The following is a 15,260-nucleotide window of genomic DNA, read 5'->3' as shown; positions in this document are numbered from 1 at the left end:
AAGTCCCATTCAGAAAGGTGTGTGGAAGTGTGTTCAGTTTGCGTCTTGTCATCAAAACGTGCCTTCCAGTCTGTCATGGAGCCAAACAAGAGCAGATTATGTAGTGTTACGAATCTTATTAAGTCTACATGATATGAACATTTAAAAAAAATGCTTTAAGTGCAGCAAGTGATGTTAAATATTAGCATCTAAATACAGTTTTCATTTTTTTAGGTTCAGCACAGTGGCTGAAAAATTGTACATGCTATTGCATTACATATGCAAGGTCAAAATTCAAACTTACAATCTCTTTTCAATTGTTTTCTTTGGACTGAAGGATGAACAGAAGACTCCGCAAATTTCAGGATACTTGTAAGTGCAAAAGGTAATTTCTGGGAGTGCATTCTCAAAATAATTCTTGTTTTGGAGACTTAACCTCACTTTCATACAGCCTGTCAAGGTTTCCCTCGAGTCAGCTAAGTTTACAGTCAGGGAAAAAGTGTTTTCCCAAACCTTATAAAAATAAGACAGACAAATCTACCTTTCCATTTTTGAATTCTCAGTTTTGACTTAAACCACAAATCATCATCAAATTTCAATTAATCAGTATATTTTATACTCTGCACAAGAACGTACAAAGAACATTTACACTATTTGTCAGGTTTCTTGCACTCAGACAAAAGATGACCTAAAGGGTATTATAAATAGAAATGAAAAAGAAAGAAACATTACGACAGGAAGAGTCCCAGAAAAAGGCAAAAATATAAATAAAGAATAAAATACTTGAATTCTGGAATACTGAAATTTAATCAGCAAACTAACATGCCAAGGCACATCCACGCTCTCTTGATTTAGCAGCTTCACAGATTCCTTAACAAACAAAACCAACCCCAATATACCAGATGAACATATTCATGCTTACTTTGTTAACTTGTGGCCAAGCTAGCAAAAAAGGAAAGATAACACTTTTCTCATAAGCACTTCTGATACGGGTTTCTCCTCAAGAAACAAGAACTTCCTGAACAGCATACACAGGAATAGTTGACCTCAAAATGAACATCCTGTATCAAGAGTCAATGCAAACAGCAGCCAAGAATCAGACACACTAAAGGAGCCTATTTTTAAGTATTACAAGTTTCTTCCTTAAATGCATACAAAAAAGAAGGACGTACAAGATCACTTTGGTGCTCAAATACAGCCACTGCTCCTTATCACCTCAGTGCTGTGAACATACTTCTAAATTACTTCCTGCTTAACTTCAAAACAGAGTGACTATCATTAACGTCTGACTGGAACACTTTTAAATTTGTAAGTTACAGCCATTTTTAAAGATCTTAATATAAAGTAAACAAACATTGACTCTTTTTTCCAGAACAGCGGAAGTGTCTCTTGTGATGAAATGTGCAAGTTCCACTACTGCTTAGAGTGTCTGCTGGGATTTTTAACAGAAGGGCGATCTGACATTAAGAGATTCAATGAAAGGTACCAGTGTAAGAGCTGACATTATGGAAGTTGGTAAGCAACCCGTCAGTGGGGCCATAATACCACTTTACTACACTACAATAGTATTATTCTAATGGCATAGTCCTGGAATTTCACCTATAATGGCATCATCCGTATTGTACCAGGAGATATGATGGCCTCTAGTCTATGTTTAGACGGCATAATTCTAGATGCTAAATCAGAGGAGGTTAGTCCATCCCTTTCTGCTGGAGAGGGAACTGGAAAAAAAAATAATTCAGAGGAAACCCTAGCAATACTAAAAATCAAAAGCATTTCTCTCATGGGAGGTTTTCATTTAAAAACAAAGGAAAGATTAGACGGAAATCTCCCTTTATTAACAACTTGAGAGAAGGAATTAAAAAATATACTCATAAATGTTCTTCAAGATTGCTCATGAACAGCATATTGGCCATATAAAAGTACAGACAAAATACTTGAAATATTCAGTGGGATTCACTGAAATAGAAGAATCCATCTCCAAAAGCTATTATTGTTTGTATTGTTTGGTTTGTTGGTTTTTTTTTTTTTTTTCTAATACAAGTAGTCACTAAGGAAAATAAAGCATTCCATCTCAAATATTTTAAAATATTTTTTTGGGAGAGACTGGGTTCAAAGCCATTCTTACAGATTTTTGGAGGGTTAAGAGCAGTGACCACAGACCCCATATAACAAATGTTGACACAGTATAGTCTATTTCTGTAAAGACTGAACACTAGAAAATGACATCCAAAGCACTGCAAATACTGAATGGATACGGAATAAAACTAAAATGCTCTTCATCAAATTCTTCCGCTTTAAAAAACATATCCATCTGACTGTAAAAATTGACAGGATATACAAATGAGCTGTCGAGTAGCCCAGCAGTAGTAGCTATGCACTTCCATAAATACTGAATCCAGCATTCCTCATTTACCAGTAGAGATATCAGTGAGGCTATTAAGGTATTACTGACACACTCAGGAAGCAATTTGCACTCAGTGGCAGCCCTCTAGATATTTAAGAGGTCATCCTCAAGAACTTCTTAATGGACTAACTTTTCCATTAAAAGCAGTGCCTCAACCTTGGTCCTTATAAGGAGAAAGCACTACAAAGCAAAAGGGAGGATCCTTGGAAAAAAAGCAAGAGTAATCATGAATTTGAGGTGCAACACCCAAAGCAAACAGACACTATCTCACTTGTGGTCTATATTTCAGCAGTTGCTTACCACTGCACACAGAAGAGGTGATGTTGTACAGAAAAGGATAAAACTGTAAACAGCGGATCATCTTCAGGCTGCTTTCGCACTCCAAGCACTTGGTCGTCAAATCCAGTGCACGTCTGAAGGCCTGCAGGGCTCCACTAATGTTGTTCAGAGCCAGATAAGCATTTCCCAGGCTCAAAAAAGTCAGGGGCTGCAAAGAAAAAAGCAACATACCCCAGCATAAGTATGTTCACTGTTTAAAATTGAAGCCAACTAAGAAAAACCCCTGCCAATTCACACTCTCCCAGAATTTGGCTGGAAAGAATTTAGGTAGCTTCTTAAACAGGGACTGCCTATTCTTAGAATGGCGATACAACAGCTTGATGCACTGGTGCTAAACAAAAGCTGTTTTGACATAAGGTTGTGTTCAGGATTCCATCCTCCTACAATGAAAAACAGCTGTTAAATACACACAAGCTGAAATGAGGCATTAAATACTTACTTATAACCCATCATAAATGTAATGCTTACTGCACAGAGTAGCAAAGAACTAAATTGAAATGCTAGAAAACATTTTAGAATGATTGAAAGTCAGCAAAAATGTAAAAATATTACTAGCGTTCTAGCAGGACAGATGCATTTTATTTGTCAGAAGTATTCAGGATTTACTTGAACAGAACCAAGTTACTGAAAACACCAATGTCACACCAGCTTAGGGGTACACATTTATGTTTACTTTCAATTCTTTATAAAACTTAATATTTCTCTCCACTTCTTTTGGCTAGTCTCACCAAAATACGTGTAAGTTTTCAGAGCCATCTTAGCTTGTATTATTAAACACCATTCAGAAAAAGGTACAAGCTGAGCAAGAGGATTTTTTTTTTAAAAGCTTTTGCTAATATAGCACATCCTTCACTCCCTGTAGCTATAATTAATTTTGATTTGCATTTACTGTCCTTTATATTCCAGGAAATACTATTCAGGTACAAATTCTCCTACCAGATTTTTTGATATAATAGGTATTACAGGACTGAGAATGCCTGAAAAAAAAAAAAAAAAAAAGAGCAGGCATTACTGTAATGAGGTAGAACTCAACAGTATTTTTGAAGAAAAGCCCTGCTCACACAGCATGGTCCTAAGGATCCCCAAGCTCCTCCCCTCCAAGGCTGTGCTTTCAAGTGTTCTTCTTAAAGTACATCATTCAGCTATAGTTCTTTCTACAGTTTTTATTTTTGCACTCTTACCTGCTACACAAATGAGCTAACTCATTTCCAACAATTGCAAACTTGTTTCTGAATGCTATATTGAAAAAGCTTATTCTCTTTTAGCTTTTTTATGTGCTAGACGGCTGGTGGCCCAGCAGGTTTAAGTGCTCTCTTTATCTACCTACAGAGGCAGAAGAACAGTAAAAAGTCACTTGAACTTCTTACTGAAGCATCTCAAACATAAGACCAAAATTACTTTCTAGATGAAATATGTCCCCGCCACACCCCCACCCCCCGCTTCCTTTTTGCAATTGTTCTGGCCAGTCCAGTAGTTTAGTTTAAACAGAAACCTTCTACATGACACAGGTGGCAACCTACAAAATGTTTATAATGTTACCACTCAGAAATACAAAAACCCCTTCTGAATCTAAGGTTGGAAGTAAAGTCACCAAACAACTAGAACACGGCTTTTCCTTTAGGTATATAGATGAAGTCTAGGGACAAATAAAACAGTACAGATAAAAAGTCAAGTGGCACAGAAAGATGTCTATACATCTTGGTGACATACGTGCTACTTCAAGGGTTTTAAAAATCAAGATACAATCCTGTCAGCATTACAGACCTCTGTTTTAGACGAAAATGTTGCCAAAACACCAGGATTAGATTCCTTGGAGCTGCTGCTGCTAATACAGTTTCTGGGAGGCAAAAAGTCTGTCACCTATTTTAGAAGAACTGCTCTACATGTTTACATTATCAAGAACCAACATCACCCCCAGCATGATCAAGAATTTAAATGAAAAATCTGTTGCAAATCACAAGCTGGAACTTGAACTGCATGCACAGGAAAGCAAGCGCAAGTAAGTAATACTCATTTAGAAAATAATGAAGGAGAAGACATTCACCGCTGAACAAACACAAGAAACATCATCTTACCTCAGAGGCATTGATGGCCAAAGCCTTCAGCAGGAGCCTGCTGGCATCCAAATGAAGACCATAATGAATCAAGAGGTTAGCAAGATTGACCAGAGGGATGTCCTGATATTCATGTGGGGCCAAATTAAATGCTTTTTGCAAACAGGTGATAGCAAAGGTGCTATTTCCAACGGCACGCCAGTACAATCCAGCTTCATTAAGCACAAGCCATAGAGGATCTTCTGGCTATAGGAATGAGTCAGGGAAAAGGATGAAAAAACCCCCACCCACAAAGCGGTGTCTCAGGAAGACAGAATTGCCTGCTCTTTGGTAAGAAACAAACAAAACTCACCCTTGCAGTACCTTATCAACTACGTACAAAGTACTCTTTGCTGAGACTGCTCTACTCTAATTGACATGATTTACAGTCTGAACTGTAGTCTAGTAGCACCTGTTGCTCACACTCGACTCTTACGACTCACTTCTATCGTGACCACAAAATCCCTTAAATATATAAATGATAATAGTTAGCTCGCTTCAGGAAGCAACATTTGTGAGCCACTTCAGAGTCTTGGAATTACATTAATACAGATCTATATAGAAATGTTACAATTTGAAGGTCAGGCAGCTTTTAAATTGTAGTTAGATGTGGTTCCAGGTCCTATATCCAACATCAAGACTACCTACCAATTCAAGGTTTCAGAGTTATTTTTTCACAGATTTAGTTATCTATTTGTCTAATGAAAGTTGGCAAGTAACATGCATTAGATACTGCTTAAAGATTATAAAATAGCAAGCAACAAAGGAGGGCAGCTGGAAGAACAGAGGAAGTGCCAAATACACCTTGAATGTTCCTTCCTCCTCTTTCACCTATCACAGAAAACCAAATGCTCATCCTAGAGAAGAAATAGCAAAACTTTAAAATAGCGACAGATGGACAGAGCTATGTAAAACATGCACTTTCAGATGGAGCAGTTTCAAATAGTTTAGAAACACATTATAGTTTTTAATATTTTCAGCATTCTGTTACCCAGTTCTACGAAGAATTTAAGTATAAAAGCAGCAACTGAAATTAATGTCCAACCTACACAGCTGAAGCCCAAATGCATGCATGAGTAGGAGACATGCAGCTACGATTAAAGCAGCAAAAACGGATAAGCACCTTTACAGTACAGTAGTATTGTATTAATGCAATACAGCTGGCATTACAGTAACACTGTTGAAAAACTTAATCAATACAAAGACTTTCTTCCACGTTTTAAAAACAACCTCACCCAGGAGGGTTCTACCTATGGTTCAAGATGAACCAGGAGACACCAACAGGATTTATTACCTCTTCGTTTGGAGTACCTTACATAATCTATAATTTTAAGAATATTGATCACTGTTTTCAATGTACATAGGTAACATTACTTCCATACTACTCATGCCTAACTCCTCACGGAATTACATTCCATACACAGGTCCCAATGACCTTTCTCTAACTAAATCCTCAGCAAGTTACTAGCACTTTGTTTTTTCCAATACAAAGATACCAACTGTAGCACTCCTGCTCTAGAAAGTTTATCATTAAGAGAACTGGCATGACACAACAGTGTTCTTACATCAGCATCTAAATGACCAAGTAGTCCAGACTTTTAGCACGAAGGCAACTGAATACTACAGTTAAAACCAAAATACCTATGCACTACAACAGTAAGACATATATAGGACTGTTCTGAACAACATAATAACGGGAATCAACTGCTGTTCATTTTTCTTCTGGGTAAGACAGATGCACATAGTAAATGGTAATGATTTTAGACTAAAAAAAATACATAAATACACTGCCTTGACATAACTTGTACAAGAGAGTTAATTTGAGATTTATCAGTTTGACATGTCAAAAAGAGTCAACCTCTATCTCAGTTCTTCCTGTCATTTGACTTGTGATGACTCTCAAAGGCCTCATGCATGATGGAGGTGGCATTCCACAGGGTGTTATACAGGTGTACATCCTTTGCCCCAGAGTACTAGTTATCCTCACAGAAGATTGACAGAGGATTGGTTTCTTTGGAGGGGGGTGGGGGGAAAGGCAGGGTAGTAGGGAGGAGGAAGAGCAAAAGCCAGGCTTGTAGGGAGGGCTGAAAGAGGAGTAGTTCCAAGCTTTTTCACTCCGTTAAGCAAATGGCTGCCAGGATTAGCTAATATACTGCGGCTCCATGTCCTGCAGTCACAACAAGAACATGTAACTATAAGGCTGTTTGGTCGACACTAAGCTAAATTAAATAGATACTTCATATGCTTGCACTTCACTTGTGAACATGAATTTTTATGTTTCATCTCGGGTACAGGCAGCAAATACACTTACTACTTGCACATCACTGACATCTTTAGAGCTATAGAAATGCATTAAGTAAGGATTCTGAATTTATCTCATGCTACAGTTTTTGACGTACCTTTTTCATTGCATGATCTAGAAACGCTCCTATCTTCACCTGTGTAATACTTTGATTGTTGATACGAGAATGCAAAACCTGGACAACAAAGGTTTTATTTTTATTTTTTTTTAAACAACTGAACACATTTTACAATATATATCTACATGGGTCATTAAAGCCTCACTTCCCTAAGTCTTCTCTTTAAAAAAAACAAGAGTGGGGGGCAGGGGTGCGGAGGAGATACTGTTCTAAACAGATGATGTGAACGTGTAATGATTAAAGCAGCCCATCTCCAGAAATCAGTATGAAGGACTAATCTCAGCCTGAAGTTACCACCTTGGTAGAATACGGTAGTTATTTGAAACCCCAAGATGATGAATCATGTCAAGTGACTGTTAGAAGTTTTAAAAGAAAGTGGTAATTTCAAATAGTAAATTAAATTTCCTACTCTGTGTGGTTTTAGTCAGCATTTGAAATAAGTCAGACAAACGTTATGCTGAGTGACAAGTTCTCCCTTTCTCCAGCCCTGTTAGAAAGCACCCCTTTTTTAGAAGTACTGATTGGCTTGTGGTAAGTAATCTTTTAAATATCAGAACCTTTCATGTTCTGAGTAATTTTTTTAAGGCAATAAAGGGGAGAACTTTAAAACAGAAGAGAACCAATGAGAAAATGCCTCTTACTTGTCTTGCTTGATCATCCGGCATCTTGAATTTCAAATTTAGGTTACTGTCTAGCTCCTTGACCAGTATGTTTAGAGATTCATTGTTACGAGCATCAGTAATGGAAGAACAGTCCGGTGCCTGGGTTTCTCCATGCCCAACAATATCTCTTGGGATACTCAGGATTGGCTGGATTCTAACAATAAGCAGAACCAAGACAAATTAATAGCGCGTGCTGCATGTCCCTGATCTGTAAATTTAAGATTCAGCTATGTATCAACTGACAAGCCTCACACTGTAGACCTGCTACAAGACATGAGCTGCACATCAGAGGCGTTCAAGGACCACCCTTCCCTTGAAAAGTCATTAATAAATAAGGTCTTTACTTTCCATTTTAAAGCACAGAATACCGGTAAATAACAGACAATGCAGTAGATATAAGACACAGGAGGTCCTCATATTATGCCAGTAAGGATTGTATGAAGTTTAGGACTAAACAAATGTGAAAAAGAAAGTGCTGAAGTTTTTTAAACTGAAGTTTGATTTCAAAAACATCAAGAGGTATCCAAATTATTTGGGAAGAACATTCTAAGTTGAACACTGTTTTTAATTCAAAGGAAGCTTCAGAACATTTGTGGAATAGGAACCTTTGGTTTAACATATGCTTAATACCAGAATTACACCGACTAGGAGAAGAAAGCTTTCTTGTTATCACTATTATAATGTTAAGTATTATTGCAACATAGACACATTTTTTTTTATCCTATGTAACAACAAATATTACTGACTATTCCACAAGTAAGCTGGTTTCCTACTTCTGCCCCAAAGAAACGAGCCAGGGCTTTGCACTCCTAATAATTTTTTTTATATTTTCTGGTCTTCACAATTTTCTGTTATTGTAACTAAGGCTAAGAGGATGCATGCAATCTACAACAGTTAATTGTAGTTATGAAACAGATACCTCATTTTCTCTCTCAAGGTCTTCTTTTTTATTTTTAAAAATATGATCTACAAGACATTCAGACTTATGCTTAAATCCTCATTCTTTGAGTAATACCGTAGATATTTCATAAATTCACCTTGTATGAACAGTCAGGGAAGAATCACCATGAATTGGATCTGACTGTTACAGCAAAGATGACAATAAAACACTCTCCTTCTGTGGAACAGCCAGAGAAGGCGGTCCGAACACATCTGTACTGTTGATTACTAATTGCAGCCATCCTCTCCAGAAAGAAAACACTCATTAAGACAGTGTGAAAATTTACAAATATGATTTTAAAAAATCAACACTTGCCTGAATCCCCTATTTTCTGGGGGCAAGAAGTAAGTTGGCAGTTCTTCTGGATCAGGAATTTTGGGAAAAGATTTCATGCACTCTGTTCGCTGAGGCCAAAGAATATGCTGTTTGTCCTAAGGGGGAAATGAATTATTTTTTATTATTTGACCAACATTTTAAATATTCTAATTAACAAGCTAGTAAGAACATAAGGAAAAGTATGGAGAAAAAAAAATGCAGAGATCTTTAAAACTATTATCTTTCCATCTTTTGTGGACTATAAGCAGTTTAGTTTTCTATCTTTACTCAGCTGTACTGCTTTATTTGCAGCAGATATTTACAGAGGTGACTAAGAACACCACCCTCTGATGTAGTGGAGTTTCAAATGGTGGGAAACTGGTACAGAGACACTACAGAGATGCTTCTATGTTGAAGAAATTCAGAATGCTACATTCTCCAGTGCTGCCACACATCAAAACTGTAGCCCAATGCTACTAAGTGTCACATAAACAAGATCCAATCTTTCACAAATCCTCTTTGAAAGGGCAAAGCTTGGCCTCTTCACTCACTCTACTGGACTCTACGCTCCACACTGACACAATAGAACGAGCAACAGGAGAAGACTGCAAGGACTGGCTGTGGTGGCTTTGGTTCGCATGAAGATCCAAATTCACAGATGTCATACTAGAAGTTGAAGAGTCTTCACCAAACTAGAAACAGCAGAAAAACAATATTTAATAAAGGAGACTATATTACGGCTGAATTTCTGTACATTATTTTTCCCCCACACTACTTCTGTAGGTAAGCTCATTGATGAGCTGAAATTTGGATAGCAGAAAGAAAATAAATGGAAATCTAAGCCTCCTGATCCACTCACACCATGGAAAAGTAATATTCATGTTGTAAATAAGTCAACAATGAAAACACAAGTGCAAATCAATTAAAAAAATGCTTAAAGGCACCAAGCAAACATTTCTAATAGACCACAAACAAAATCTACTAGACTGCATAGCTCTAGTTCAAGTCAGAGTTACTAAGACTCATGGCTTACAAAATTATCTTGATAATCTGAATTTATAATTATTATAATAGGAAGAACATCCATGAAGAAAACAGAAGAATTATTCCTGCTTCTTAAACTACTTAAGGGGAAACTCCAGAACATACTCCACATGGCAAAATAAGTAAAACCATAATGTTTATCTGAAGTTTTAACACAGCAGCGGTGTTGCCTGGGTGGCTGTTGTTTTAGATTTTTAGTATTAGTATGCATGTTGTTCCCAATACTCCTGCCACAGACATCCTTGCTGTGCTGTCTAATTCAAGGTATACAATCAGCAACTACTAACAAAACCAGGCTAACACCTTATTTTTGGGCTGCAAAAGCACTCACTAGATTCAACACCACCGAGTTCTGCTCTTCCATTTGTTAATTGCTTATGGCAGGTTTGTGCTCCTTCTGGTAGGAAAAAAGATTAAATTGGAAGGAGCATGCAAAAGTTGCGTAGCTTGAGTCATACGACAGTGTAATAAACAAAAGAAACTACGATCCATTTTAAGGCTGTTGAGATAAGTGATTAATACAATATTATTTTAAGCACACTTCTATCCTGTTACGTTGGAATATCCTTTCCACTAAAGAGTAATTCTTGTTCCATATAGCACATGTACATTAGAAATGAACACTAGAACACTAACTCCTTAGAAAACCTTTACCTCTTGGTTAACACTAGCTGCATAATGCTTTTTCCTGTCCTCTCTGAAGGAAACTGAGTTGGAAAATTAAAAATTATGCTTCTGCTAGCATGTCTGAAATGGAGTATATTTACGTAAGAGAAATCTGTAATTCCTCAAGTGAGGATTTTTGTTCTTCCTCAAAAGAAAAACTTGGCTGTTCTGTGCAGGTTGAAAAAGCAAAGGAGCCAATATAGAAGTGGCTGGTTAACTCACATGAAACTAAGACTTTGGACTAAAATAAAGTTTTTTGATTCAAATAATTCTAACATTTCTCTTTTCTAAGCACAACTAAGTCTTATACAATAAATGATCTAGATTTCTATAACCCAGTCTATCTCAGCCTGTATTACTAGGAAAAGAAACTAGCACTACATACTTCACACTCTGGAAAAGACACTAAATGACTTCTCACTATAATTAACACACTCAAAGCTAATCAGGCAAATGGGATGCAAGTTGAAGCAGTGGTATCAATTCACAAACCTGGACATATTCCACATTTTCAAAAATGTCTCCGCGGTGATAACGAACAGGCTGGTCCCACTGGCAGTGCAAACTATGCTGCTGGTTGCCCAGTCTACAAATCTGATGGTTCCCTGCAGAGCACAAAACATTTTTTCTACTATGTAAGCAAGGTTTCCAAGGAGACAAAGACAGCATACAATCAATCCCTCCACCCCCAGTTTGGTCTCAATCCTTTTTATTTATTTAATCAACACAGAGTAAACTCCGTCTTTGAATGACTCAGAAAAATCCCTGTTCAAGAACATACCGCAATTCCTTTTTTAAGAAGCAAAACACAAGAGCCATGCAGGGCCATCTTAATACATAAAGGAGATACGTCCTGACATTAATCTAAATATGTGCTATTCTTCATCACTATAATGAGGATGAACTCTAAATAAAGTTTTACCTAATTGAGCTTCTTTTGCCATCTGTGTCTCGTGAATGATGTTCCTCAAGATTTGTTCCTCCTGGATGAGCTTGTACTTGTCTAAAACATCTTGTTGCCTAAGGTAATGGTCATGCTGCTTCTGATATTCCTTCAATTCATTTAATGTTCGCTGAAGTGATCTTGAAAATTCAACAGTAGAAAAGATTTACTTTGAACCTTTTTTAAAATACCAGCTTTTCCTACAGTGTTGCACATTTTCAACTTTGGGTTTCTTGAAGTATTCTTATGAATGAAAGTTGAAAAATCATTATTCTATTTGAAGTGTAAATAATTGCTGCAACAGAACAATAGAAGTGAGACTGTATGAATTGCCACTAGGATGCTGTTTTAGTTACCTATGCTGGGCTTCCAATTTTTGCTCAAGTTTTTGCTGACATAGGACAGCATGCTTCCTTTTTACAGCTTGCTCAAACCCTGGTTTGGCCTGTAGAGCATGATCGTAACAGAGGACCGAGTGGTTGTACTCTCCAAGCATCTGAAGAATGATCGAGAGAGAGAATTAGCCATTGTTTGATAACATTTAATGAAAAATACTCCACTCTTAAAGAAGTCATTAACTCAAATTTTAATTTGTGTTAACAAGCAGCCTCTCATTTCTGAAACTCAAGTCACTGTATCATCTGCTAGAGAAAGGCTGCAGGAGAATTTCCCTGGGATTTATTTCCAAGTGTAGATAAAAACCTCTGTTGAAAGGCAGACTTTGGACGAAAATATCTTGACAGAATCTTAAATATTAAGTGTGAAATGCACATGGAACACAAGACACATTGTAGAAGAGCAGAGCATTACAAATCAAGCTAGAAAGATTAAGAAATATTCAGTTTTCTACAAGTCTTGGAAAATAAAGATAGTATTTACTGCGTAAATATTTCCCAAAGTGTAATAGCTGGTAAAGAAGTCACTGTAATCCAGAGCGGCATGGACCACAATAGCTGCATCTGCAGAGAAGTGAGCCCGGTGCAGAATATTTGCCAAATTTACCAGTGCAATATCTTTGTTTTGCCTAAAAGAAGAAAAAATGAGAAGAAAAAAAGAAAACTCAGTCCTTAAAGAAAGTCAGACTATGTAAGAATCATGCATAAGGACACATTTATTCATCAGTCATATATTAAATATGTAATTTGATAAAAACGTGTCTAAGCTATATATATGCCTAGTATAGCACATAAAGACTATGGACAAGTAACAGGGATTATTCCTCAGGATACAGTTTTAGAAACTAAAACCTGTTTATACTAATTAGGATAACTAGAGAAGAAATCTGAAAAGACATATTTATTAGCAATTCTTACCTTGAAGAAAAATGCAGGGCACGCATGGCACATTCTACTACTTGGTATGGCTCATTCTTTATTCGCCAGTAAAAAGAAGCCATATTATAGAGTACCCAGGAAGAGGAGTTCTGCAGTAAAGAGAAACACATGAACTGTACTAACTACTAAGACATGAACTAAAAGCTTATATCGGGACTTTAATTACTATGGGATGGAAAGCTGAGCACCAAACTTCCTCTAAGTTATCCTCTTCCTCTGGAAAGCTGCCATTTGGCAATAGTGATGAATGTTCAGGAAGAATGAACTAGCATATAAATGTATTAAACAGATTTCAGTACTATTGTTTCTTCTTTGTTCTTTCAGTACCTGCATTTTTGTTTAAAAGCCCTTATTACCTTGACAGAGCAGTGAATATGGCTTGCCAGACCATACCAATGTCATTAAAGATGACAGTAAGTATCTATTTACTGGCTTTGCTGATGCCTTTTCCTACCTTTGCTTGCCTAGCAGAAAATGTTTTTAGTCTGCCTTTTGTAACTTAAATGTAAACCAAAGATGTATGTGCAAAACTAGTACTGGATTCGATTGCAAGTCAGGCATACCTAATCTTGTGAGACCTTTCCAGCACTCTTTTGTGCATACAGAAAGATTAGAGTTTCGTACCTTCATTAGCCCGTCATAAATACGATGACCTATTTCCTCTATACTTCTTCCCAGCCTCCGTGACAAGTATGTGAAGATTGGATCTTCTTTAGGTAGCAAGGGTGCGGAAAGATTAACTCTTTCTTGGACACCCTAAAATAAAAATTGAGTAAAGGTATTTGCTGACACTTTAACTAGAAGTAGAGAAATAGACTCAAGAGCATGACTCCCAGGAAAATTTAGTGTTTCGTTATTTCACATTCCTATCATCCTTTCATATCAGGATCTTAGGGACTTGACAGGGTAATGTCACCTTTGACAGATGAATAATATATTTTACTATAGATAGACAAACTAGAAGCAGCCAAAAGCAGCCTCTGCTTGTGAATGCTATAGGAGAAATACTAATTTCTGGTAGCACTGTGTATCCAGCAGCTACTGACTTCACTCATGATCACTGAAGCACTTAACGTTTGTCAGGCTACATGCACACTATTAGAGTATCCCTACATCTCCTCTTTCTTCCTTCATGAATGACAAATGTACTCCTTTCAAAAGTACATCCAGACCCAGGAACAGAGCCAAAAACCTTCAGTTCCTGTTTGTATGTAAGAAAATCCTTATTTGTAGATAAAGTGTTATTTTAAAGACTTGTAATAAAATAAACATGAAGGTATAAGCACTAAAGCTGTGTCTGCATTAGAAAATTTGCTTTGTATTAGCAAATTAATTTACTAATTATCTTTTACTAAAGTAAAAAACTAAAAAAAAAAAACAAACCCTTTCTACTAGTAAAGAACAATTATCTCATCCTCTGGGTTAGGGCTTGGCATTCAGATACCAAAGAGACCATCAAGCATGTTAGGAGCTACTAAGAAGTCTGCAAACAATTTTCTGACCCTGAATCTTTATACAGTTTAACGACTCTGTTCAGCACTCTCCCATTTTCAACTGAAACAATTCACAAGTTAGAAGCATTTCCAATGGAAGTTACCATTTTACTAATGAAACGTGTTATGAAAACAAAATACTCAATTTTCCTAAAAAATGCCCTGTATAATAAGGCAAACAGTAACAAAAGAGAAACAGGATCTGTGTATCTGATGGAACTGTCCTCCTATAAGCAGGTGCTTTAACTGGGGCACAACTGTGCTTTTAGAAAAATGTCTGAAACAGTCTTGAAAGATTACAATACCTTTCAATCTTGACTGAGAACTGCCAGTAAGAGTTTTCTATTCCTTTTCCTGATGGAGAAAAAACACATACTTGCATTTGCTCACTTACCCGTAAGTGCTGAAAAGCATGAATACTGTATGGAAGATCTAGAACTTTTGTACAGTCTGGCTGCTGCGGGTCTGGAGGCACTGGTGACTTTGTGTCTATATAGTCTTCAGGGCTGAGGACATAACAACATAACACAGCAGACTCCAGATTAAAATACTACTAAAGCTCATAAGAGACAGTACTGTAGTCAACAGACACTGTATTCCGAATTGACCATTACAAAAATCCCAT

The 15,260-nt window shown here is 36.9% G+C and overlaps 1 protein-coding gene across 3 annotated transcripts in view; it reads right to left on the bottom strand.

The window, feature by feature from the left end:
• The window catches only part of TTC17 (tetratricopeptide repeat domain 17), a 59,365-nt gene that overhangs the window by 27,316 nt on the left and 16,789 nt on the right, over nucleotides 1-15,260 (bottom strand). For 2 of the 3 annotated variants that reach the window (XM_055793917.1, XM_055793919.1), the window contains 13 exons: nucleotides 15,030-15,141; nucleotides 13,767-13,898; nucleotides 13,122-13,231; nucleotides 12,688-12,832; nucleotides 12,165-12,304; nucleotides 11,788-11,948; nucleotides 11,358-11,470; nucleotides 9,707-9,847; nucleotides 9,156-9,271; nucleotides 7,880-8,054; nucleotides 7,218-7,295; nucleotides 4,801-5,025; nucleotides 2,687-2,873 (listed from right to left, as the gene is read on the bottom strand). In XM_055793917.1, coding sequence (XP_055649892.1) covers nucleotides 2,687-2,873; nucleotides 4,801-5,025; nucleotides 7,218-7,295; nucleotides 7,880-8,054; nucleotides 9,156-9,271; nucleotides 9,707-9,847; nucleotides 11,358-11,470; nucleotides 11,788-11,948; nucleotides 12,165-12,304; nucleotides 12,688-12,832; nucleotides 13,122-13,231; nucleotides 13,767-13,898; nucleotides 15,030-15,141 — 1,835 coding nt within the window. The remainder of the gene's footprint in view (nucleotides 1-2,686; nucleotides 2,874-4,800; nucleotides 5,026-7,217; nucleotides 7,296-7,879; nucleotides 8,055-9,155; nucleotides 9,272-9,706; nucleotides 9,848-11,357; nucleotides 11,471-11,787; nucleotides 11,949-12,164; nucleotides 12,305-12,687; nucleotides 12,833-13,121; nucleotides 13,232-13,766; nucleotides 13,899-15,029; nucleotides 15,142-15,260) is intronic. The other variant, XM_055793918.1, reaches the window with a different exon arrangement.

This window comes from Falco peregrinus, chromosome 1 (genome assembly GCF_023634155.1).
Source record: "Falco peregrinus isolate bFalPer1 chromosome 1, bFalPer1.pri, whole genome shotgun sequence".
Taxonomy (NCBI): domain Eukaryota; kingdom Metazoa; phylum Chordata; class Aves; order Falconiformes; family Falconidae; genus Falco; species Falco peregrinus.
The sequence above is the reverse complement of the archived record's forward strand: the minus strand, read 5'-3'. Positions and strand labels throughout refer to the sequence as shown.